The 24,082-nt window shown below is 34.1% G+C and overlaps 2 protein-coding genes and 1 long non-coding RNA gene across 16 annotated transcripts in view; 1 reads left to right on the top strand and 2 right to left on the bottom strand.

Moving 5' to 3' along the window:
• The window catches only part of LOC108328298 (protein FLX-like 2), a 38,357-nt gene extending 37,715 nt beyond the window's left edge, over positions 1-642 (bottom strand). For 3 of the 12 annotated variants that reach the window (XM_017562149.2, XM_052873348.1, XM_017562143.2), the window contains exon 1: positions 142-282. Coding sequence is in view for 5 of the 12 variants with exons in the window: in XM_052873345.1 (XP_052729305.1) it covers positions 142-362 (221 nt within the window). In the remaining 7 variants the exon portion in view is untranslated. Of the gene's footprint in view, positions 1-141 lie in introns of all 12 variants that reach the window. The other 9 variants (XM_052873352.1, XM_052873349.1, XM_052873345.1 and 6 more) reach the window with 8 other exon arrangements.
• A 723-nt stretch (positions 643-1,365) lies between these two features.
• On the bottom strand, positions 1,366-12,228 carry LOC108329208 (cell division cycle protein 27 homolog B). Of its 2 annotated transcripts, XM_017563313.2 has the most exons (17): positions 12,020-12,154; positions 11,694-11,746; positions 11,056-11,128; positions 10,748-10,857; positions 10,420-10,466; positions 9,986-10,083; positions 9,286-9,587; positions 8,771-8,926; positions 8,174-8,384; positions 5,450-5,676; positions 5,239-5,304; positions 4,093-4,212; positions 3,340-3,416; positions 2,719-2,838; positions 2,411-2,630; positions 2,001-2,282; positions 1,366-1,889 (listed from the first exon to the last, which is right to left on the bottom strand). In XM_017563313.2, exons 2-17 carry the CDS (start codon positions 11,694-11,696, stop codon positions 1,839-1,841), a joined length of 2,163 nt encoding a protein of 720 aa, XP_017418802.1. In that variant the 5' UTR covers positions 11,697-11,746; positions 12,020-12,154; the 3' UTR covers positions 1,366-1,838. The 2 variants fall into 2 exon arrangements, with proteins under 2 accessions (XP_017418802.1, XP_017418801.1); XM_017563312.2 differs by lacking the exon at positions 11,694-11,746 and having other exon boundaries at positions 12,020-12,228.
• Positions 12,229-20,052: 7,824 nt separating this feature from the next.
• On the top strand, positions 20,053-22,053 carry LOC108327139 (uncharacterized). 2 transcript variants are annotated; one of them, XR_008247113.1, is made up of 3 exons: positions 20,053-20,175; positions 21,120-21,302; positions 21,776-22,053. It is a non-coding gene; the product is annotated as an uncharacterized LOC108327139 (long non-coding RNA). The 2 variants fall into 2 exon arrangements; XR_008247112.1 differs by having other exon boundaries at positions 20,110-20,175; positions 21,081-21,302.
• Positions 22,054-24,082: the final 2,029 nt, after the last annotated feature.

The following is a 24,082-nucleotide window of genomic DNA, read 5'->3' on the forward strand; positions in this document are numbered from 1 at the left end:
CAATGTCTACATAGAAAACAACACTTAACCAATGCTTTCATATTTCTACATCATCATCACAACATTTTCTCTAAGAAGAACCCATTACACACTACATCATAAGTACACATCTAACCTAAAAAAGAGGCAGGAGAAGGATACCTGCAATGCTGATAATCCTGTCTGAGGCATTCAAGCTCAGAGATAAGTGCAGGGATCTGAACAACATCAGTGTGAACCCTCTGCAGTTCCTGAAGTGCTGCGCTTTTGAAGTGCTGCGCCTCCCCGCGAGCCTGCTGCTGCTCCAGCTCACTCCTCCAGTGTCGCCACGTATGCGTGGACAGCAGTGCGAGCAGCTGGTTCTCCGTCGTCAGGCGCTTCATCTCTGCATGCTGAGACGCAGCGGAACGCGCAGGTGCGGAGGCGGCGAAATGCGGCCTTTGCTTCCCATTGCTGAAATCATGAAATTAGGGCACAGAGTACTAAATGGAATTTGAAGAACTGGGAAAATGAGGTCATGAATGAAAAGGGGAATGCCAATGATAAAGAAACATGTACGGTGAGATTCGGAGGGAGAGAGAATGTGAATGGAAGAGGGTGGGTTTCCAGACGAAGGAAACACAAAAACCCTAATCCAATGATGAAAAAAATCTATGATAAGTTATATTATATTTCCAAATTTACCCTATCATAATCAACCTTTTCTTTCAAAGGGAGGTTTATACAAAACTCAATTGGAAAAAGTGCTTTAGCTGTTTTAATTTTTTCTGTGAGTAAGAATTTAACACATTAAAACTTTATTTTTAATCTCTAAAATATAGGATAAATTATAGATGAAAGAAATTCTTTAAATTTGAAAAAGAAATATAATTTATGTCTATCTACCTTAAATTTGAGGGATTAAAATATTTTTTAAATTTATGTCTATCTACCTCAAATATTTTTTAAATTTACATTTTATCCTTCAAATTTTATATTAAAAAACTATGCTATATATTTTTTTTAATTCAGTCTACTAAAATTATATTTTCCTATTTCAAAGACTTAAACTATAGTTAAATAAAAATATTTATTACATTGATGACTAAAAATATAAAAATAATATATAAATTGCCTACCTGAAATTTTCCAATTAATCTGAACCAAAATTACTTATTTTGCTATAGTATGTGGATGAATCCAAATTAGATAGTAAGTGGCCCAAAGTGAAAAAAATTATCAATTCCAAAAACCACTAGGTCAAAATAAATAATTTAGAATTTAAAAGCATAAAACAAAATCTCCCAATTGTGAAATTACTGAAATTTTAAAAAGTAAATTTGGCAAAGTTGCTGGATAATGTATTGACTACAACTAGAACAAAAGAGATTATAACAAAATTCTACGTGTAAAATCACGCTTCCTCGCTCAATTGTGTGCAAATAATAGGATAGAGGTAGCTGTTATAATTCCAAGAGGGTAGGACAGAGGTAGCTGTTATAATTCCAAGAGGGCACAAACCAAAGCTGTCATTTATTAACAAATGAATGGATTGACTAAAGATACATGATGATTTCTTTGACATAACTATTCGTACACGTTAAATAGGAGCTTCTTGGCACCTCTGTTACATCATGTCCTCGTTTCTTTTAGTATTTGAATCGGTACAAAACTCTGGTCACTTAGAGAGATCCGTCTTTTGGATGGGCGTGATGGCTGCTTGAATAAATAATTCTCAAGTGCATGAATAAATACTTCTCAAGTAGTTATACTGCTTCAACAAACAATTTTGCCGAAAGCACAAGCAGAGTCAAGTCCTTGTATTCAAGGATTCAAAATCTGGGTAATTTACACAAGCTAGCATTCTGCACTTCATCTAGCTACAAGTTGTCTTCCATCTCATCTGGTACATGTAATTTCTCAATGGCAGCCTGTTCAAAATGAAGTTTCAAGTTGCATAAGAAAATGAAGACAAGTTTGTGCAAACGTAGAAGTTGTTGATCAGTCTAAAGCAAAACTATTAATATTATAAGCCAAATCACCTTGATAGAAGCAGCATCTGTTGCAGATGGTTTCAAATCCAGAGATATACCGTAATGAAGCATAGCTCTCTCATGCATGTTACGCCTTTTATAGATCCTGCCCATCAAAGCATAAACACTACTTTCACGAGGTGCATACTCTTTAAGCTCCTCTAGGACTTCCAATGCTTCCTCAAACTTTTCCAAGCTCAAAAGTATATTGGCCTTCTGATACATTGGAAGGGGATTCTTTTTATCCGCTAAAATAGCCTTATCCATTACCATCAGTGCTTCTTCGCTTCTCTGTCAAGCATACAAGCATAACATAATTTCAGAGTTTCCCAGATACTACAAAATACAAAAGCCAAAGACAGATGGAGTTCTTATTTTTGTATGTACTAACTACAAGCAGTATGGTAAGAGACACTTACCTTCAAGGCATGTAAAGCAGTACCAAGGTATGACATTATTACAGACGAACGTTGATTGATTTGGAAAGCCATTCGAAAATGATGTTCGGAGAACTCAAACTTTTCTTGGCGTAGGTATACCATTCCAAGTCCATACCAAGCATTATAATGCCTTGCATCAACCCTGAGCGCACTCTGGTAGCATTTGATTCCATTCTCAAAATCTTCTAGTGCTACATACCTGTAAGTAGGCATGAATTAGAAGACCAAAAAGAATTGCAGAAGTTATTGAAACTTGTGGATATAATATACAAAGGGAGTGGTAATACTCGTGTCCACAAAGGGTGTGTGCATATGCAAATCTGGGATTCAGTTGAACAGCCCGCTGAAAATTCTTCAGTGCAGTTTCATGATCCTTTTGCAGGCTGTAGCAATTACCCATTGCACACCTGTCAAAGCATTCAACCAGAATTATAAACCCATATAAAATAAAAACAAACTTAATAGAACAGCCAAATAAAGAAGAAACATCTACACATCCATGGTTCTCAAATAGCAGTTGATGTTAAAACAATAAGTATACTTCATGAAAAGGTTTTGAAAAGAATAGGACAAGGAAAGGAAAAATAGTGATATACACAAATGGGCTAGATATGGAAAACTAATATATTAAATGGATGTAGGTAAGAATATAGATGCTAAAGTTATCATATATATGTCTGGAATATGGCATTAGTCGACAACAAATGCTCTTGCAAAAGTACAGCACAGTTTTCACTCCCCGAACATGCATATTTGCCTACACAAAGCCGTGCAATTTAAAGCATTATGGTAAAGCAAATATGGATGATAGCAAGGAGAAATGACTTCTAAAGGAAATAATTTAAAAAGGAAAATATAGAAACCAGTATATTTCGAATAATCAGCAAGAAGTTCCATACAAAGCCTACCAAGACTGAGGAGCTAAACGATCAGTTGATATCAGTTCCTGAGCCAGGTAACTTAACTTCATATCCTCCTTCACGTGCTGCACCAGAGATAACAGTCTCTTGGTCAAGCATTAGGTATAACAGTCAGGCATTAAACAGAAGAAGCACGAAGCTAAAGAAAGACAATAAAATAAAATAGCTCTAGAAGGCTACGCAACGTTTTAATTTTCATGGTGCTTTTGTAGCTCCTGGATGAGGGCCATAAAACAAGGAATTGTTTCTATAAATAGCCCATAACATCAGCCTTAGACTAAAAACTTTGCAGGATAATTTTACTGCAGGCTGATATTAATTATAATATTTTTCTCCAAATGGTGCATCAGACTAGTATGTGAAATTAGCTCCCTCTCTGGATTCATCCTCAGTTCCCTAGTATCATGATATTGCTATCATTGATAATGGCACATTTTTTTCTACCAAGAGGCTCTATTAATTGAACCAACCACTAATCAAAGTATCAAAGGCAAGAGAGGAAATCAAATCACATCTTATTCATATATATCCTCTTACTTGTGGATTGGGATAATTAGGATAAATAGGGGTTAGTATATTACGTTTTGCAACACCACCCATTATTCAAAATTTGTTCTAGCTTTCCATACTTCTCCTAAATCCCTCCAGGTTCATCAATTCAAAGGACTTCTATTATTACTATTACTATGATTATTATACATGATATATCACAAAAACTAATGAAATGTAATATAAACTCACATAAAGAACTGTGGAATAGACATCCATTCCTTCCAAGCTATAAGGCATGATCTGACGAGCAAGGCCAAAAGCCTGATCAGCTTCTAAGTAATCAACCAATTCGAAGTACACTTTTCCAACCTGCTTAAAACATCCAAGCATCATAGTACAAATAGTTAGTAACATGCACCAGTAAGAATATCTAGATCAAAAACCATCAAGAATCAAGCAGGTCTGGGCTAATGTTTCTGAAATAGATTTGTTTGGATTGCAGGATTCACAACTTTCAAAGCACCCCAACAGAAATTATGCATCTTGTTGAATCGTCTCACTGATATTTGATCATTTTCAATATAAAAAGAAGCACACTCTAGGTGTTTGGGCTTTGTATTTATCAAAAATCCAATCTAATTATTTATCCGTTCTCCTGTTCTCTTTTACTTTTCTTCCTACTAGACTCCAATTTCAACATTATTTTTAGAATCTTGAAAATATCAAATAGTTCAAGTGCCATGAAGAACTACGCCAGTAAAGAAATTGATTGGAACAAAAAATTAAAAGATGATACAGAGCACAATAAGAAGGAAAACGAAAATAACAATGTAGACAGTATAATTTCAGCCAAAATTTTACCCTATTTGAAACCTAATTTGAGGTATATTCTATACACCAGTTGAATCTTCAATATAAAAAGAAGCACACTCTAGGTGTTTGGGCTTTGTATTTATCAAAAATCCAATCTAATTATTTATCCGTTCTCCTGTTCTCTTTTACTTTTCTTCCTACTAGACTCCAATTTCAACATTATTTTTAGAATCTTGAAAATATCAAATAGTTCAAGTGCCATGAAGAACTACGCCAGTAAAGAAATTGATTGGAACAAAAAATTAAAAGATGATACAGAGCACAATCAGAAGGAAAACGAAAATAACAATGTAGACAGTATAATTTCAGCCAAAATTTTACCCTATTTGAAACCTAATTTGAGGTATATTCTATACACCAGTTGGAAACCAGAAGTAACTCCATCAAGGAAAAACCTTTCTTTTCTAGGTACAGCCAACAAAACATTTGAATATAGCATCTTAAATCTGAATGTAGTATAATGCTATATCAATACACTACCTATGAAAGACCAGAATTTGCTAACTGAGTAACCAAAATTACCTGGGAAAGAACCCACCCAGTATTGTAATGCTTATGTGGAAGTTTCATGTAGGTATCCAGTGCATCCTGTTTCACAAACAAAAAAACAAAAAGATTAGAAAACTATTTCTTTTATCATTATTACTTTCTTCATAAATCCAATAAAAAAATTAATGAATAGATAAATACAAATTTATATATCTTTTAACCAAAGATGATAATTAATTAATACCTGACAACTATATGAGTAGGCAAGTCTACAGCCTTCACCAAAAATTCTTAAAAGGGTCAGTATTTCTGAAGCTCCAGAAATGACTTTTGAACCGCTCACTGTTTGTCCACCAATGGGAAAATTTGCTGCTTCTTGTTCATAAGATTTAGCATCCATGGTAGGAGTAGAACTAGATGTAGACGATGTGACATTTAAACGAGAATCATCAAGAACATCGTTTCGAGTTCCTGAAGATAAAAGAAAGGATATGTATTAGCAGTTCAAAAATATTTTATATAAGAAAATTGGAATTAATATTATGTAAGAACTTGGGAGTTGTTGAATATAGTGAAAAACTATATTTAGATTAATCTCCCTTGTGTAAAATACACACATAGGGTTCTCTATTTATAATAGAAGAAATATGGGCTAAGCCCAAAATACAAATGAGAAATAATAATAAACTAACTAAAAGATAAAAGATATAATATATCTAACACTCCCCCTCAAGCTGGAGCATACAAATTGTATGAACTAAGCTTGAAATAGATGAACTCAATGTTGAACTAGATGATTTGTCTTCAAGAGTGTGAGGCAAACATAGATGGACTAACAGCAGCTTGTGAAACTTCAACTTCAAAAGTGGATGAAGGAGAGCCGTGTGGACAATGATAAACTGCAAGGACTGATTCCCAATCAATGATGGAAGAGTGACGGGATCAACAGTGGTAGCTGAAAGCTAAGAGCTACAAAACTGCAGGGACTACACTAAATCCTCATCAATGATGGATGGGTGACGGGATCAACAGTAGTAGCTGAAATCTACAAAACTGCAGGGACTACACCCATATATATGTGACTTGCAGTGTCTTGGAAACGTACTCCCCCTTAGTGTGAAGGGCGGAAATGTGGAATATCACAGTTGCTGGACCACTAAAACAGAAACAAAATATTAAGCTATAATGCTGAAATAAAGGCATCAAAGATCCAAAGATACGTTGGAGGTCCAAAATTCTTTGCTGGACAACTCCCAAGTGGTGATACTTAGCAGTGTATCACAAGAAGATCGGGCTAACTCTAGCACCGAACAACGGCAAACTGTGCAAGAAGATCGGGCTAACTCTAGCACCAAACAACGGCAAACAGTGCCAAACAGAGGCAAACTACGCCTGGACAACGGCAAAACGGCGCCGGACAACGGAAACGGCACCTGGACAGCAGTCAATAGTGGCTGGACAGTGGTCAATAGTGGCTGGACAGTGGTCAAACGGCGCGAACAGCAGCAAACAGTGGCTGGACAGCGGAAAACGGAAAACGGTGCCTGGACAATCAACGGCGGAGACGAAGATAGACGAAGATGGCATCAATGGCTGCTCTGATGGTCGGAACAGAGAGAGGGAGCTCCGGCGACGGCTATGGAGGTGTCGCGGTGAAACTCTGGCGGCCAGAGGGAGGCGCGTGAGATGTACGCGCCTGTTCGCAGTGTACGAAGAAGCGGCGCGTGGCGGAGCGTGTGGAAGAATCAGATGCCGGCACCAGCGGGGTTGGCCGTCGCGTGAAGAGGCGAACCAGATCCAGTGGTCGCCGGTCTGAACGGTGACAGTGGCCGGCGACAAGGCGGCGCGTGCAACACGCGTCCGAGATCTGCCGGAAAGAGGAGGCGCGTGGAGGCGCGTTGAGAGGAATCTGGTGTTGACTCTGGCGGGGTTGGCCGTCGCTCGAGGAGACGCTCCAGATCTGCTGGTCACCGGTCGAAAACGGTGACGGCGGCCGGCGGCGGACTGGCCGGAAAGAAGCGCTGCGTGGCGGCGCGTTCGGAGGATTCTGGTCCTGTCTCCGGCAGGGTTGGCCGTCGCTCAAGGAGACGGTCCAGATCCGCTGGTCACCCGTCGAAACTGTGACGGTGACCGGCGGCGGCGGCAGCGACGGCGGCGTAAAGTGGCGGCGACAGCAGTGGCACACTGGGTCTGGACTGGTGCTGACTGTGGCAGAGATTTAAGAAGAAAAATGGACTGCCCACTGAGATTTTAGGGGCTGCCGGCGGCCATGGCGGCCGGCCGCCGGCAGACAGCAGAGATCACTAGAAGAGGATCAGAGAACCTGCTCTGATACCATGTTGAATATAGTGAAAAACTATATTTAGATTAATCTCCCTTGTGTAAAATACACACATAGGGTTCTCTATTTATAATAGAAGAAATATGGGCTAAGCCCAAAATACAAATGAGAAATAATAATAAACTAACTAAAAGATAAAAGATATAATATATCTAACAGGAGTCATACATTAAGAGAGCAAGTATAACCAGTACAAGATCAGTAATTGTAGAATAAATAGTATTATGTTACCATTTCATAATAGATATAACATATCATACCTGAATGTTAGGATCAATATCAATCATTTAACTATCTATACTCTACTAATTCAAAGTTGGTATTTATTAATTATTGCACAGTATACTGATATGTCTATGTTCGGTGTAGCCAGTGTCCCACTATTGCCCTTTTGGGCTAGCCACTCTGAACTCCTACCAGCGATTGCTAGCTGCTTATAAAACCTTGAAAAGGCAATGGCATAGAAGAAAATTGCATAAACAAACACAGATTCATTAATCAGGTTGCATTTCTTCATGACAAAATAACTACCACAGCTTCAAAACAATCATCTTTACACAGGAAAACATAACAAAAAACACAATACAATAGAAGAAGTCATATGATATAATAAAGACTCATCCTCACCTTCGTCAGCATTTTCATTGGCCCACGACTGCCCTTTACGAACTGCCATGGAACGAAATGCCATACTGCTAAGCTTTGACCCTCCAAGATACTTAGAAGAATTACCAGTTCCATTTCCAGATACAACTGCTGCATTAGCATTTAAACTTGCATCACTGGACAGTCTTGAGCTACGTCTAGGACCAGAATCAGAAAACAATCTTCCCGAAATCTGAAACAATTAAAAACAAAAGAACAAAAAATAAAGTACTAAGAATAGAACAAACTGTAAAAAAATTTAAAAAAGAAAGGAATAAAATGCAAACTATCAAACTACACCAAACAACTGAGTGTGTTTTCTAGCAAACATTTTCTTTAACATCAACATAATTATTAATCCATTAACTCACATCATGTCAAAAATATTTAGAAGTCTATCATGTATTACACAAAAACTAAAATGTATAATGTAAACAATCGAAAACAGAGATATTGAGAAGCTGCAGAAAATTTAAGCAACCAAATAACACGCATGCTTGGTTTTTATTATGACAAACTGGGGGCAGGGAGAGTTTTGGCTAAGATCTCTTAACGTGTTCTCATTCAAGTGTCCACAACCTTACGTAATTTTCCTTCATCCACAAACTTTCTCCGAGGGGCTTGAATGGTAGAGTTCACTGATGACTTAGGAGAAGTGTCAGTATTCACTGTACTCATGTTTTGGCCATTGGGCTGCAGATTCCTACACAAAGGGGGTGGAGCAACACCTGACAACTACACAAGAGGTGAACAAAAATATCAAATTTTCTAAAAAGAAATTGAGCATGTAACACATTCAATAAACCAATCAACATCCATTCATATTTAGTGAATAACAGGGCACTTTTTTAACCAACGTTTCTGATTCTGACTTACGAACTAAACATTTTCAAAATTCAAAATTACAGAAATTATGGCTTAATAAACTGTGTATTTTATCCAAAATATTGACTATAAATTAATATGTACACACGAACTAAACATTTTCAAAATTCAAAATTACAGAAATTAAGGCTTAATAAACTGTGTATTTTATCCAAAATATTGACTATAAATTAATATGTACACATGATATGAAATTAGATGCACTTTACCTGTGTTGCCATTGGAGATGGGGTGTTATAAAATGATATGTTGGACAGACCACTATTAATTGGTTGGGAAGTTCCTCCTAAAATAGATGCCCCATGATGATTTCCAGGAACATCCTTCAGGCCTGGCATAAGTTTCAGTTGCCTGGGACTTGTATCTTCTGAGACAGAGTGTCTAGTGTCAACTAAATTACAATCCTCGGCTGATGACTGCAACTTAGAGGTGGTCAAGCAATGTAGGTATTGCTTTTGTACACAAAGAGCAGCTGCTTCACCAAAAACTGCAGTCGCATCTTCAGCAGCACCTGAATATTCAGAAAACAGCATAGTGATAACTGATTAGGACAATAACATGGAAATCTTTCAGAAAGTAATCACATATTAGAAACATCAATATATTAGAAGATGCATAAATTGACAGATATCACGAGTCAAAACAAATAGCATCAAGGTGGCACTAAACAAAGAACATAAATAAATTTTAAAATGGTTATGTTGGAAAATCTCAAGAGTCAAAAGCAAAGTGAATATAATGAATTCTAGAGCATTAAGGTTCCAAGGCCAGTTTTCTAGGCTTTCAGTTCATCACATAAACAGACTTCTTAAATGATAAGTGATTGTGTTATTCTGATATCATAAATTTGTCTATCTAAAGGAGGGTGGCAAGTTTTTGCAGTGAGCAAGTTCAATGTATTATACCGACCTAATATGCACAACTCTTCATACGCAGCCCACATAAGAGGATCCATTGATAGTGCCTGCTTAAAATGATGAATGGCACTTTTCCTTCTGTCAGTGTACCTGAAAAAAGAGTATCAAAGAGAATTTAGAAGGGTGAATTTATCAAATGCGGTATGCATGCATGACATACACATACATGACCAACACACAACTATATAGAATTGACTCCACTTACAGCATCCAAAGTCTTTATAATAAACAAATATTGTAGCTTTTGCATATGACCCAGAGAAGGAAGATGCGAATATAAATTTCTATTATGTCTGATTTAATGATAAAGATGTATGATTATAATCTGCTTTAGCCACAACCAGACCATTCCCTTTTAAATAATATAAAAAGAAACTTTCAGATAAACTAATAAAAACTATATGGTAAGTAAGATTGGTTAGCAACCTGTAAATCAACCCTAACAGATAATGACCAGCTGCCCCGTTTGGAACCTACAAAAAATGCAACATAACATAAGAGTCATTCTACTTCTCCTAGCAAATATATTATTTGACAAATTATAATAGTAAACAACTTAAAGCCAAACAGCACGCTATAACTAACTCATACAAGAATAAAGAATTCAACAATAGTAACTTTGATAACAAAAGCATGAAAGATAAAAACATAATCAGTGATTTGAGACAAGAAATTCTAAGACCTCCAAGAGACCATTAAAAAAGTTCAAAAAATCATTCTCGATTTAAAATATATTTAGAATTATGTTTTGTACCTCTACACTGGGCTCGCTAGCAGGACATAATGCTGTTTCAGCTTCACTAAGAAGATCCATTTGAAAGCATGATATTGCAAACAAGTACCGGGATTGAGCCATTTGCGCCCCTTCAAGAATTAAAAAGAAAATGAATAACAATAGATACATAATGAGAAGCACAAATATGAGGTGATAAAAAATTAGGTAAGAAATCATTAGCTATTAAAAAACCATGAGAAAGACAAGGAATGATCACAATTAAACCTAAAAGGATTACAAACGAGATTCCAAAACTGGTTGGTGCATATATATTGAAAGAAACATACCCTTTAAGATGTGATATGCAGAATAAGCTTGATTATTCTGCAAGTAACATCCAGCCAACAACTGGAGATTTGTCTGTACAGTATCCAAAAAAGATAGTCATCAAACAAAATTATGAAGAGTAAAGATATCCTTCAGAAAAAAACTTTGAACACACACACACATATCTAAAGAAAGGACCACTAGTAAACAAGAACAAACAATTAACAAAGTTAAAAGGATAAAAAAACCTTTCAGTGGAGCATTTCATATGTATCTTGGGCACAAAAAATAAGAGCACACATCAATTCAAAGTGAACAAAGTCTAAACATCACACTGACATATAACAAGAACTAAGTCAAAACTTTATAATGACCTTTTTCTATTTAATTGATTTCTGCTTCAGACTTATTGTAAGGTAAGCAATTCAAGGAGTTAGTAAGGGTAGCACAAAATATCTCCTCACCCTTAACCCTTTCCTAAAACAGCTACACGTAGTAAACAGTACTCACACGAAAAGAAACCCTTTCACTGTTACCAAACCAGTACACACGCAACTTCAAACCTTGGAAGAGGGAAAACCGTAACGTATAAATCCACCACTCTAACAAAAAACATCAAGTATAATGAAGGACAAATAAACCAGGAGCTTAGAATTACCATCGCGAACCCAATTTAATCGTACTAGTGCACCGTGAGCAGGGAGGTAGAATCTGTGCAGTTCACATAGACCGTGAAGCTAAAAGAGGAAGTTGAATCCAAATCCAAATTCCTCCAAAACGAACTAAAAATTCAACTACCACTACATAAACTACGAAATGGACTTGAATCAAATAAATAGCTAGGTGTGAAGCCAAGAGTCACCGATCTCGGAGCTTACGACGGAGAAGTTTTCGGAGCTTATAACGGAGGGAGATAATCTTCCATTTCCATTTTCTAGAATTTTGTGTAGAAAATTGAAGGAAATTGAAGAGGGCGAAAGGTACCTCGGTGGGGAACTCGGCGCAGAGACGGTGGCAGAGGAAGATGGCGTTGGCGTGCATGAAATGCCGAAGGCTCTTCTGCACGCAATCAACGAGTATCGCTTCCATGGCAGCTTCGGAAACCGATTCAGAGAGAAAATGGAAGAAAATAAAGGGAAAAAAGAGAGGGTTTTGGTTTCGGTTCAAAATGAAATGAAATTAAAATACGAAATTGGTAAGGCACGTGTTTTGTCTCCGATTTCAAAATAGGTCACGTGACGTTGTTGTTGGTCCTTCTCATATCGTGAATCTCAAATGTTCCGTTGCTGACAGAAAAACAAAAAGAAAATGATATAGGAAAAAAAATTAAAATTAAATAGAAAAAAATGATAAATAGCTAGAATTTCCACCAAACTGTTAACGTTTGAATGGATGGCTGTGACGTTAAAAAGAACAATGGACGCTCCCTTTGTCTGTAATTAATTAATCATAGTGGTTTACTTTAAAGTTGCTTTAAAAATAAATCTGGTCACATTAAAAAAATTAAAACAAATATAAAGAATATTATGATGATTGGAACATTTTGATAAGATAGAAAGATTCTTTGTGATGAGTATGAACAATGGTTTCGAAGGAGATATGTACTTGTCTCCATTTTCATTTTCATTTTAAAAAAATTGAAAAAAAAATATTGATCAATTAGGTTTCGAATTAAATGTTACTCATTCAAAAATTTCATAAATGATTTATGGGTGATTAAATTTTAATTATATGATAAATTTGAGAACTTTTAATTAAAATTTATTAAATATTTATAATTTATTAAAATTTAAATATATATATATATATATATTTCAATTATGTTTTTATTATTTAATTTTTTTAACTTGATAGACTATTATTTATTATCTTATTTAGTTGCTGTTACATAAAATTTTATAATTTAAAAGTACGTGGATTCTAAATTTAAAATCATAGAATTCAGCTGTATGTAAATCATGTAAATGTTAGGTCCTATATTGTTACATGATTTTTATTTATGAATGAAGCATATTTTTAATAAGGTGTTGAATATATAATTATTTGTGTGATATGTTCAAATAATAATTGTTTTTCTTTTAAATTTAAATTATTTTATAAGATAATGTGTGTGATTATACAAACATTAATTTATTTAAACATGTGAATATTTTAGATACAAGAAAAAAAGAGTTTTACAAAATATGCAAAAAAAGTCGTATACATATAAAATGAAAAGTCTCTTGAAATTTAAGGTTGGAGATCATGTGTATTTTAGAGTAACTCTATCATTGAGATGGAAGGAAATCTAAAAATTTGGCTCTTAAAATTTGTCGAAACGTATTAATTAAGAATTGGTCCAATAGTTTACGAAATTAGTTTACCTCCATAAATAGCTAACCTTTTGAGAAGTAATCATGTTTATATGATGTAGAAGTCAAAAACAACTTACCATTTAAAGTCATACCAGTAAGGATTGAAGATCATCGGTTTAAACATATCAGAGATAAAATAATTAGTTTGATGAAAAATATTATGGGACACTCAATTGGATGATTCTACATGTGAATTGGAGAAGAATATGAAAATATGTACATTTATCTCTTTTTTGCTAAGTCATATTTTTATAGACGAAATTTGTTATTGTTTTAGAGAATTGTAATATTGTGACCAGCGATTATTTTCATGTGTTGGTCTCTTTTGTCAGGTTTTTCAGAAAGAAATAGTAAAAAAATAATAATATAAAAATAAAATAATAAAAAAATAAAAATAAAAGGAAAAAAATTGATGCTAACTTTCTCATCTAATCTAAAGATGTAAGTTGTGTTCGCATGTGTAAGGACCTATATTTTAGAGAAGGGTGGGGACACGGTTGCATTATTAGAATGCAATTATTGGAGTGCATTATTGGAGTGGAATTATTACGGGAGGGGAGAAAAGGAGAGAGTCTCTGGATTGGGCAACAGGGAGAGCAGCTCACGAGGAAGGAACCCATTCTTTCTCTCTTTAAAACTTCATCTCCAAAATTCTCTCGCTTCTCTCTAGAATTCCAGCACCTTGAACCATAGGAATTCTATTATGATGCTACCATGGCCTCCGCGGAGTAGAGGGCTTCATTTCAACCGAACGTTTTCGTCCTTCCGATCGGGGCAGAGTTCTTGGCTGTAGGATGGTTGTGCTTGGAGAAAACCAGGTAAGGGGGGAGCTAGATCTGTGTATATAAATTGTAGGAATAATAGGTTTGATATCATATTATGATTATTTGATGAATAATTTTATGTTAGAGTATCCTTCTTTGCTATGAATCTGTATGAGTGATTGTAGAACTATACTGTTGCAAATATGGAAAAAAGGGGTGAAACAATGGGGTTTTCTGGAATCTGGTGCGATTCTGCAGATTTCTGCAGAACGTGCGTACGTCCAATTTTGGTAAAATTTGACGTTCGTCCAATTTGCTCGACCGTGGTCGGCCCAAATATACGAGCGTTCGGTTTTGTGTTCTAAGGTATCGAGCGTTCGCGTTCGTCCTTAGGTAAAGTTAGTCATGTACAAGACGTTCGTCCAAAATGTATACAGTGAATTAGTAATTGTAGTCGTTCGTCCTTAATTTAGGATTCTTAAGTTTGGATCGTAAGTGTTCGTTCTTGGGTATTAGTGATTGTGAGCGTTCGGCTTTAATTTAATATTCTAAGTTTGAATCTTAAACGTTCGGCCTTGGTGTATTAGTGAATATAAACGCTCGTTCTTAACTTGGTATTCTCGGGTAACAATCTTGAGCGTTCGGTCTAGATGTTCATTGTCCTCAGATAGCGAACGCCCATAGGTTGTAGCGAGCGTTCGGTCTTGATATTCCTTGTTCTCAGATAGCGAATGTCCATGGATAGTAGCGAGCGTTCGGTCTTGATGATATTTGTTCTCAAGTAGCGAGCGTTATTAGGTAGCTTTTGATCTTAATGATAGTTGCTCTTAGGTAGCTAGTGTTCGGTCTTAATTTGGTACCTGAGGATTAGTTGAATACGTTCGGCCAATACTTTAGGTGTTCGGCAGAGTGCTCTAGGCGTTCAAGTAAGACTCAAAACGTTCGTCCTTATAGTGTTAGGTTAAATGGGTTTCAAGCTTAACGTTCGTCCTTATGGTGTTAGGTTAAATGGGTTTCAAGCTTAACGTTCGTCCTTATAGTGTTAGGATTAAGGGGTTTCAAGCTTAGCGTTCGTCCTTATCGTATTCGGTTAAATGGGCTTCGACCTTAGCGTGCGGTTTTATAGGGTTCTGTCTCAAAGCGAGCGTTATAGGGAATGATCTTTATTGCTGATGTTTTTCTGAGGTGGCGATCGTTTATGGGTAGTGATCGGCCTTGACATTTGTTCCTAGGTAGCGATCGATTAATAAGTAGTGATTAGTCGTGATGATGCATGATTCAGGTAGTGATCGTTCATAGGTAGCGCTCGGTTTGGATGATGCTTGTCTTAGGTATGGATCGTAAATAGTTAGGGGTCGTTCGTAGGGAAGGTTCGGTCTCGATGATGTTGCACTCAGATAGTGTTCATCATAGGCAGTGTTCGGTGAGATTTGACTTTTGAACGTTCGTCCAACTAGGGCTCGATCTGGCGTTCGGCTTTGAGCGTTCGGCCTAGTGTTTGATCTCTATTCGTTCTAAGAGTGTTTGGTCAATATAGGGTCCCGAGTTTTAGCGTTCGGCTCAATAGTACATGATTCCCTAGCGTTTGTTCAAATAGGACCCAACCAAATAGTGTTCAGCGAATAACGTTTGGCAGATAGCGTCCGGTCCATAGCGTTCGTCCAAACCGTATTCGTCCAAATAATGTTCGACTATTAGCGTTCGGTCTTTAACGTTCGGTCAAAGTTCTTAGTGTTTGGTTCCAATTTCAGTTAATGTTGTGTTGGTGTTGAATTAAGTGTACTATGCATAGTATGACATGAATTACGTGGAAGTATGTGAATGCATGAGATATGTTAAAATTATTGTGATAAATGTATTTTATGATGTTGACATGAAATTATGCATCTGATCATGATATGTGTATTATGGGGAGATTTTGTAATGGTATAATATGAGTTGAGGAATACAAGTATGGTATGAATCTCATGGAGAGATTCTGAAATGTTATGGTATTAGTGTATATGTTGATGTTGAGGGTCCCGTAGTTGGAGGTTATCCTGATACTCTAATAATCGTCCAGTCTCAAGTAGAGAAGGATGAATTATGTGGTGAGAGGAGCAGGAGGTCCTGGTCTATGTGCCGGTTTTGGACATAGTGAGGGGACTAACCTTGTGAATGGTATGAAGTATTTTGGAAGTGTATATGTAAGAAAAAGTAAAAGTCATCACAAGTGCATAACCTCCCGTGACCGCTCATCAACGTATCATCCGGATGAGTGTCTAATAGAAATTGTGGTATGATGGTATATGAGGATGTTTGACATAAATATTATATGATGTTTATATCAAAGTAATTATGCATATTTTTATAAATGATGTGTTGCATGTTAGCTCTCCCTTACTTATTTGTGCATGTATCTGTAAAATCATATTTTTGCAATGATCGTATAACATATTTGTTATACGGGAGCAGATGAAGGATTGTCGCGTGATCCGGTGCAAATGAAGAAAGAGATGGAAGAACGAATTATAAGGATTTAATGTTATCTTTGCAGTTAAGTCTGAGCTTAAAACTTATGTATAGATTTAAGTATGAGGTTACAAGGAGTTACTGTAAATGTATTATTACAATATTTCAAATTTTGAATTTTAAAGGGTGAATTTTTGGGGTGTTACAGCATGAACCGAATTTACTGTTCATGCGAATTACAGAGCGAGGAATTGAAGGTAGCGTGGTGTTCGTATGAGAGGATTGGCGAGGAAAAGCGAAGACGGATTTGCGAGATTCATCCAGTTTTGGTCACCCGCAGAAGTGAGAAGATTTGCACTGATTTTAAGTGAAATGTCGTGTGTGCCCTGGGCCTTTTTATTAAATTCCAGATAAGTGAATCCTATGCAGATGAAAACCGATTCCAGAACATAGTGCACTAGAGAACCGATTACGAAGGGGTATATATTAAAAATATAGAAAACAGTCAAGAGTTTGCTTTACCACTGTGCATACACGAGAATGCTTAGGTTGGCGTGGGGGCGTGGCCACTGAAATATTCCTGAGCTATGGATAGCTGATCATACGGTGCTTCATACAGGCATTCAATAGGTTAGTAACATACCAAAACGTATATCCAAGCACATATTGTTGGTTTTGATTTGCAGGATTGTAGAGGAGGAGGAAGAAGGACGTTGTGAGTGCTGATGGAATGCAGCAGGTGGTTGTTGAAGATGAAGAAAGTGGATCCTCGTGTTTGAGAAGATGATGAATAGTGCCAGATGTAGGCGTAATCGGTTACAGCTTTGGCTTTGCGGTTACAGCGTTGTGAAAGAATGTGTACATTTCTGTAATCGGTTACGTAAATTGGTAATTGATTACAGACCTTCCTTCATATGCTTGTTTTTGTTAATCATTGGTTTGATTTTAAAAATCACAAAATGGCTTAGATCCTTTGATGTGACTTTGTCTTGTTGAAATGGAGAGTGTAATAAATTATTCCCTAACTCTTTTCTTTTTGTTTCTGTCATTTCTGGAATCCTTTTAACACTTCCAAATTTTGAACTAAACTTTCATTTCTGCAAATTTGTCACCACCACGGACGGAGGTAGCGTCTCTCCTCCTTCTCTCTCTATTGGTGCATTTGGTTCCATTTCTTTTCTGCAACATTTTGGTTTTTTATTTTTTCTTTTGGGTTCTTTGGATTCTTCCATCTAATACTTCTTTCAAAGTATAGTTTTGAAGGAAAATAAACATTGTATTTTTACTTAGAAATGGAAAAATTATGCTGGAAAATAGAGCTAAATTGGATATCAAACAACTACACGAATACTCTTATACTCAATTTGTGAAATATGGCCGGTTAGATAGAACATAATAGTTTATAATTTTTAAACATTAATTTTAACAATTTTTCATAATTTTTCTCTCTTTATAAACATTTTTACAATTAAATATAACATTACAAAATAACATTTTATAATACTTTTATAAGTAGGGGCAATTTGGTAATCTTCATTTTCTACCAATTAAACAAATTTTTAAAATCTATCACATCAATCGAATCCTACACTAATTCTCACAAACTTTACTTCCAAATCAATTCTCAATTAACCACAAATTCACTCAAAAAAATAACAAAAAAATTACCCTCAAATCCACTCAAATTCATTCAAATCATCTCCCCCAAATACCTCCAAAAGAACACACCCGTAGAGTTGTAGGGCATTAGAGAATACAACAAAGGTGCTGGCGCTACCAGGTTCATTAAAGAAGACATGAAAAATTAGAAGGTGAAGTTGGGTGGCAGCTCTCTGGTGTCAGATAGTCTGGTAGAGTTGTCTTTCGCATTTTAACTGTTAATGCCGATGATTATGAGATGGGTCGAGTGAAAACAATTGTCAAAAATGGATATTTATTCATGTTTTCCTTAAGGTTGTGAGGAATTCCTCACTTGCACAGGTAGAAGTTTCCTTAGAATGATGTTCTTAAAGGTTGTTAGGAGGGTTGGAAAGCTCTTTTTTTTCCTTTTTGGGTCTCATTTTTTAATCATGGTGGTTTTCTTTTCGTTGGATTGAAGATGAAGATGACTTATGAATTAGAGGTGAATATGAGAATGGAAGACATAATTGTAGTTTGTAGTGTGAAGTAGTTGCTAAAAACCTTAGGAAAAAACTTTTTTATTTTTTATGATTTTAATTTTCTATCTAACTTTTCAATTTGTAAATCATAAGTTTTTCACTCTAGAAAACTAAATTTATTATCCAAATTACATGTAATAAACGTAAATTTTATTTATTTGTGTGGTTAATATATATGTTTTTCTATTTTTATAGTAATATTTAATTTTTATGTTTAATACTTATTGTGGCTTGACTATTTTATTGTTGGTTTTTGAGGTGTTGAAAAATGTTATTTGAACATACTAAAATGAAACATTTAATTGAATTTTGTACATAAAGATGAAAAATTATTTATTAATAATCTTAAGATTATTTAACTTAAAGAATGATTTCAATTGTTAAGGATTTAAGAAATAAAAACTTTATGATTTATCATAAACTTAAACTTACTTGGAATAAGATTTGAATATGTTTATAAGTTGATTTTAACATGAAATTATAATTCAAATAATTGAATATGCATGAAAGTTGAGTAAACAAAATTTAATCTTGAAAATTATAAATATTTTATGTTGGTTTTTTTTTCATACACAAATGGTTTGATAAAATCCCCAAAAAGATATTTTATGTGTTTTTGTACATTTGCTTGTCTAAATTAATTGTCATTTATAAAAAAAAAACATATTGTGTTTAATAAGTTGATTTCTTAGTAGATAACGATATTTCCTTATTAATTATTATTTTGTGATCGAAGTAATTATTGTTTCATGATAACATGAAACTGGTTTAATTGTGTCAAAACAATCTATTTTGCTATATCTAAGGTCTGTGTTGAATCAAACAATGCATGTATTTCACGCTAAAAATGAGTTAAATTCACCTAGGTAGATTGGGTGATCTAAGTCAATAAAATCAAAGTTGTTCACTAATAAAACATTGAAGGTTATAATTGGCAGTTGAGTGTCAACGATTTCCGCGGTATGAGCCTTAGTGTGTCAAATTCATGTTTTTCCCATTTTATTTAAGCTTGTATGTTGCTACATTGTGAATGATAGATGAGTTTGGTACGAAAAGTAATATGGTGATATTATGGATGAAGACAGTGTATAAATTTTCAAAGAAAAAATGCTACATTGATCCGAGTTAGGATATATTGACTTTGCTAGAATCTATTAATATAGAGAAAAATATAGTTGTGAGACTTAAAAGAGATTTATTATTTGAAATTTGGTAAAAAACCGAAAGTTGCAAATATAAAACTCACCCTGTGATGCTCTGAGAAGTGGGAGTTGTCCCGCCTTTATATATATATATATATATATATATATATATATATATATATATATATATATATATATATATATATCTTTCGTGCTACCTCTCTCTTTCTCTCCGTGCCTTCCACCACCCTCGCCATTTCCGTTCCCAAGGTCAGTTTCTAACCCTCGATTATTTTCTTGCTTGCTTGAATCTGTTTCTTTCTTTTCCGTTTTACCATTTCAGCTTTCAGTTTTGTTTTCTTGCTCAATTCCATTGGGACAGTCTTCGTTCTCCCTTTATTGGACGTTGGGTAGCGGGATTTCAATCGGGATGTTGTTGGATTTCGATTTCTTCCATTGGGCGTGAGAATTTTTTGTTTTTCCTTTTATTTTCTGACTTCCTTTGTAAATGTGAGATGGATTATTGTTAGACTTCTGGATTGTCTGATGTTTCACTATTTTTATTTTTTTTAAGAAAACTCAATCTAGGTCTTTTTCAATTGATCGACGAGGGTGTTGTTTATGAAATGGATTTTATTTTGAAGAAAATAGCAATTTTGATTGGCTTTAATGGTTACATCATGAATCGTTATGGTGAAGTGTATGAAATCTCCCTCTCCCAAAATTGAATGAAGAGATACCGAAAAGGAAATGTAATAGTGCTTTGCTTGTGGACCCTTTGGATATTTGCAACGTTTTAAGTGTTCCCTAACTTTCTAACAACGAACTATTATGACTCATGGTGCATGTCTCATCAACTTATTCTTCTAACAACATCCTCGCACTTGTCTGAGAAATGTAGGATATATATGTGAATGTAGGATGTAATATTGGGTATGTGTACAGTACCTTAATTTGGGATATACTCTGTTGGAATACATTTATATCAGTCTTACAATTTGGGATACAAGTCCTTTTCTATGTTAAGTATTTGCCGGTAATCAGTTGCCCAAGTCTCTTTTGTTTTTGGGGTTTATTAAGTTAACTTAGAGTTGTATGTGCAATTAATTTGGTTTTTTTGTGGATATCCTATAATCCTAGCCCACTTTCTGCTTATATTTTAACCATAATGTCAGGTTTTTCAATTGCCAATTTATGTGTCTGAATATCTGAAGGTCTTGCGTGATCCAAGCTTTGGTGACAAGCGTGGTCAGAAATATTTTGTGAGGATGAATAGAAAATTTGGTGGTGGAAGACAGCCGACAGGGACTCCTTCACTGGCTTGGTCCTGTGTGGTTGTTGTCTTCTCTCTTCTTGCTGGTGCTTCTGTTGTTCACAATATCTATAAGCCTAATCTTGTAAGTTTTTAATCCAACTTTTTTGTGGTCTTTAGTAACTAGTACCCTCTTTATTCAGTGTTAAGTTATTAATATGACAATGCGTGTAAATTATTTGTGTTTTTTCATTGGTTGAATTTTGAATGCCTAGTTTATATTTCAACGCATAAGGAGCTAATGATAAAACCTATACCATCTGAAATACCTTGTCTTTTTATACTGTCAAAAAACAGTATGCACAGTTGAGATTATTAGTAACAATTTTTTGAGACATAACCATCAGTAATTTTATGTTCAACTTGTTAGATCTGTTTGACCATTCATCAAATTTATCTTTATGTCCGTAATGTTATAAATTCAAGCCATTCTATGCAAACATTGTAGTGGTAGTACATTCAAACACATACTTGTTCAAAATATTTAGTGTGTTATCTACTTTCACTATGAATTTAAATTTTTCCTATAATGTTGTTAACTCATTGTTTTCTACTTAGACATTGCCTCCGGTTGATGGGACCAAGCAGAAATCTGATGGGAAAGAATGATCATCTCCCCTGTAAATTTCTTTTAATATAGTGAGATACTAAGCTTTGGGGCTTAAAGTTAAGTATCAGTAGTTTAGGATACAAAATTAGAAAGGATTAAGTTAGGAAGAGAATATTATTTCATTCATTAATTTTTTTGGAGTTTTGTTTGTATGCAAATATTTTAAATTTTTGGTGCATGTATGGTTACAACATTTTTTATGGCCAAAATATTTGAAAGACTGATATACTAGTGTTCTATAATAATGTTTTAATGTTATTTCAATTTGGTAACTTTAGTCTTCAAAAGAAAAATTTTGAAATTTTACTAAATTTATTGAATATAAATTGGTTTTGTTGTTTACAGTTATAAAATATAATGTTGCACTAAACATTAGACGGACTTTTGTTATATAAGCATATGAGGAGTTTATCCACTTTATTCTAAATTATGATAGTTTTATTTTATCAATGCACAAAACAAGTCCTGATTAAATGGTAAATCAACTTTTTAACCTCCAATCAAAATTGAGGCAGATAATAGCACCAGCATCAATGGTGGCTTTGCGCTGAGGATCACTGAAATATGCAGGTACAGTAATAACCACTGCATTCTTCACAGGTTTTTCCAAGTATGCCTATGCAATGTTCAGCATTTTGAGAGGACCATGGATGATACTTCTTCGGCACAAAGGTTCTTCTCCTGACCCTTGTAACTTGTACTTGACAGAAATCATGAATTTGTCATTAAAACCAGCAACAACCTTAAATGGCTACAACATTTTATCTTTTTGAAAAAGAGAGGGCCACTGTATTTCCTACCGATCAATCTCTTAGCAACTGCAAGAGTTACAAAAAATATTTTGGTAGTCTATTTTTCCTGCTAAAAGTTTACAGGAAAATGATTCAAAGGAAAAAAAAACAGTAATAGTTTAAGAGTAAAAATATACCGAAGATGTTCTCTGGATTAGTAGCCATCTGATTTGTAGCAGCAGCATCTTCTATCAACCTTTCATGGTCCGTGAAAGCACACAGGAAGGAGTGGTGTTGTTGCCTTGGTCATCATGGTCCGTGAAAGCACACAGCAGCATCTTCTAATTATTGGAAGTATGTTTTATTTAAAAATTTACTCTTAAACCTGAGGAAAATATTTTAGATTCATTTCAAACCTTATTAAAAAAATAAAATTAAATAACTTTATAATATTTTCTATAAACAAATAATTAAAATTAACATATAATTCTAATAAATTTTATTTATTTTTGTTTTTCCTCTATGTTTTTATTCTTTTTCCTATTTTTCTTTCTTCAAAACTTGCGCTTAGCTCTCTCAAAGCAAAAACATATTTAGTTTAATGATAAATTAGTCTTATAAAATATAAAATATATTTAACCTTTTACTTTTAAAATATATTTGTCTCACAACTTTTCATTTTCTTTTATATCATAAATTATAAAGATAAATTAGATATATAATTTAGTTTAACCATAAAACATAAATTTTTAAATAATTTGAAAGAAAAAAATAAAAATAATATATATATATATATATATATATATATATATATATATATATATATATATATATATATAACCCTTTTATTTTTAACTATGATACTATATAATACAAGATATTCAAAATTTATGGTTCAGAATAATTTCATCTCAATTTTTATTTCTTAATAAAATAAAAATAAAAGTTATGAGATATAGATAATGGATAATGATTAAATAATCAATATTGAACAATTTATATTGTCATGTTAAAAACTTAAATGATTTGGAACCAATAACTATTAAGAAAATAAAAATTAGAAGACTAGATAAAAATTAGATTGTCAGGATAATTCAAAATTATAATTATAGGATTAAATAAGATTTCAAAATTATAATTATAGGATTAAATAAGATATGTAAAATATATACAATAAAATGTTATATCTCTTTATATATTTGTATATATAATACAATTTTTATTTTATATATTTGTATATATAATACAATTTTTAATTTATACATAATGTAGGAAAAATATATTAAGTGTTCATATTTTATAATTAAAAAACTTGAAACGTTTCTCTGGTTCACGTTTTAGGAATAATGAGAGATGATGGAGTAATGGAAAAAATCACCACTACAGTTCTCAAACAACTCAAACAATTAACCAAAGTGAAAATGTGTTAAGTGTTTAGTTTTTCAAAATTTAACTAGAAAATAGTATATTTAGTTTTTAGTAAAAATAAATTAATTTTTTTAATTATAATATAATATAATTAAT

Source organism: Vigna angularis, chromosome 2, assembly GCF_016808095.1.
Source record: "Vigna angularis cultivar LongXiaoDou No.4 chromosome 2, ASM1680809v1, whole genome shotgun sequence".
NCBI classification, from domain to species: Eukaryota; Viridiplantae; Streptophyta; class Magnoliopsida; order Fabales; family Fabaceae; genus Vigna; species Vigna angularis.

Coding starts and splice junctions, on each gene's coding strand:
- LOC108329208 (XM_017563312.2), bottom strand. CDS start 12,124: ATGGAAGCGATACTCGTTGATTGCGTGCAGAAGAGCCTTCGGCATTTC. Junction 10,084..10,419: donor CTGTTAGGGTTGATTTACAG/GTTGCTAACCAA, acceptor CTCTTTTTTCAG/GTACACTGACAGAAGGAAAA. Junction 3,417..4,092: donor TCTATTCCACAGTTCTTTAT/GTGAGTTTATAT, acceptor TCTCTGGTGCAG/CACGTGAAGGAGGATATGAA.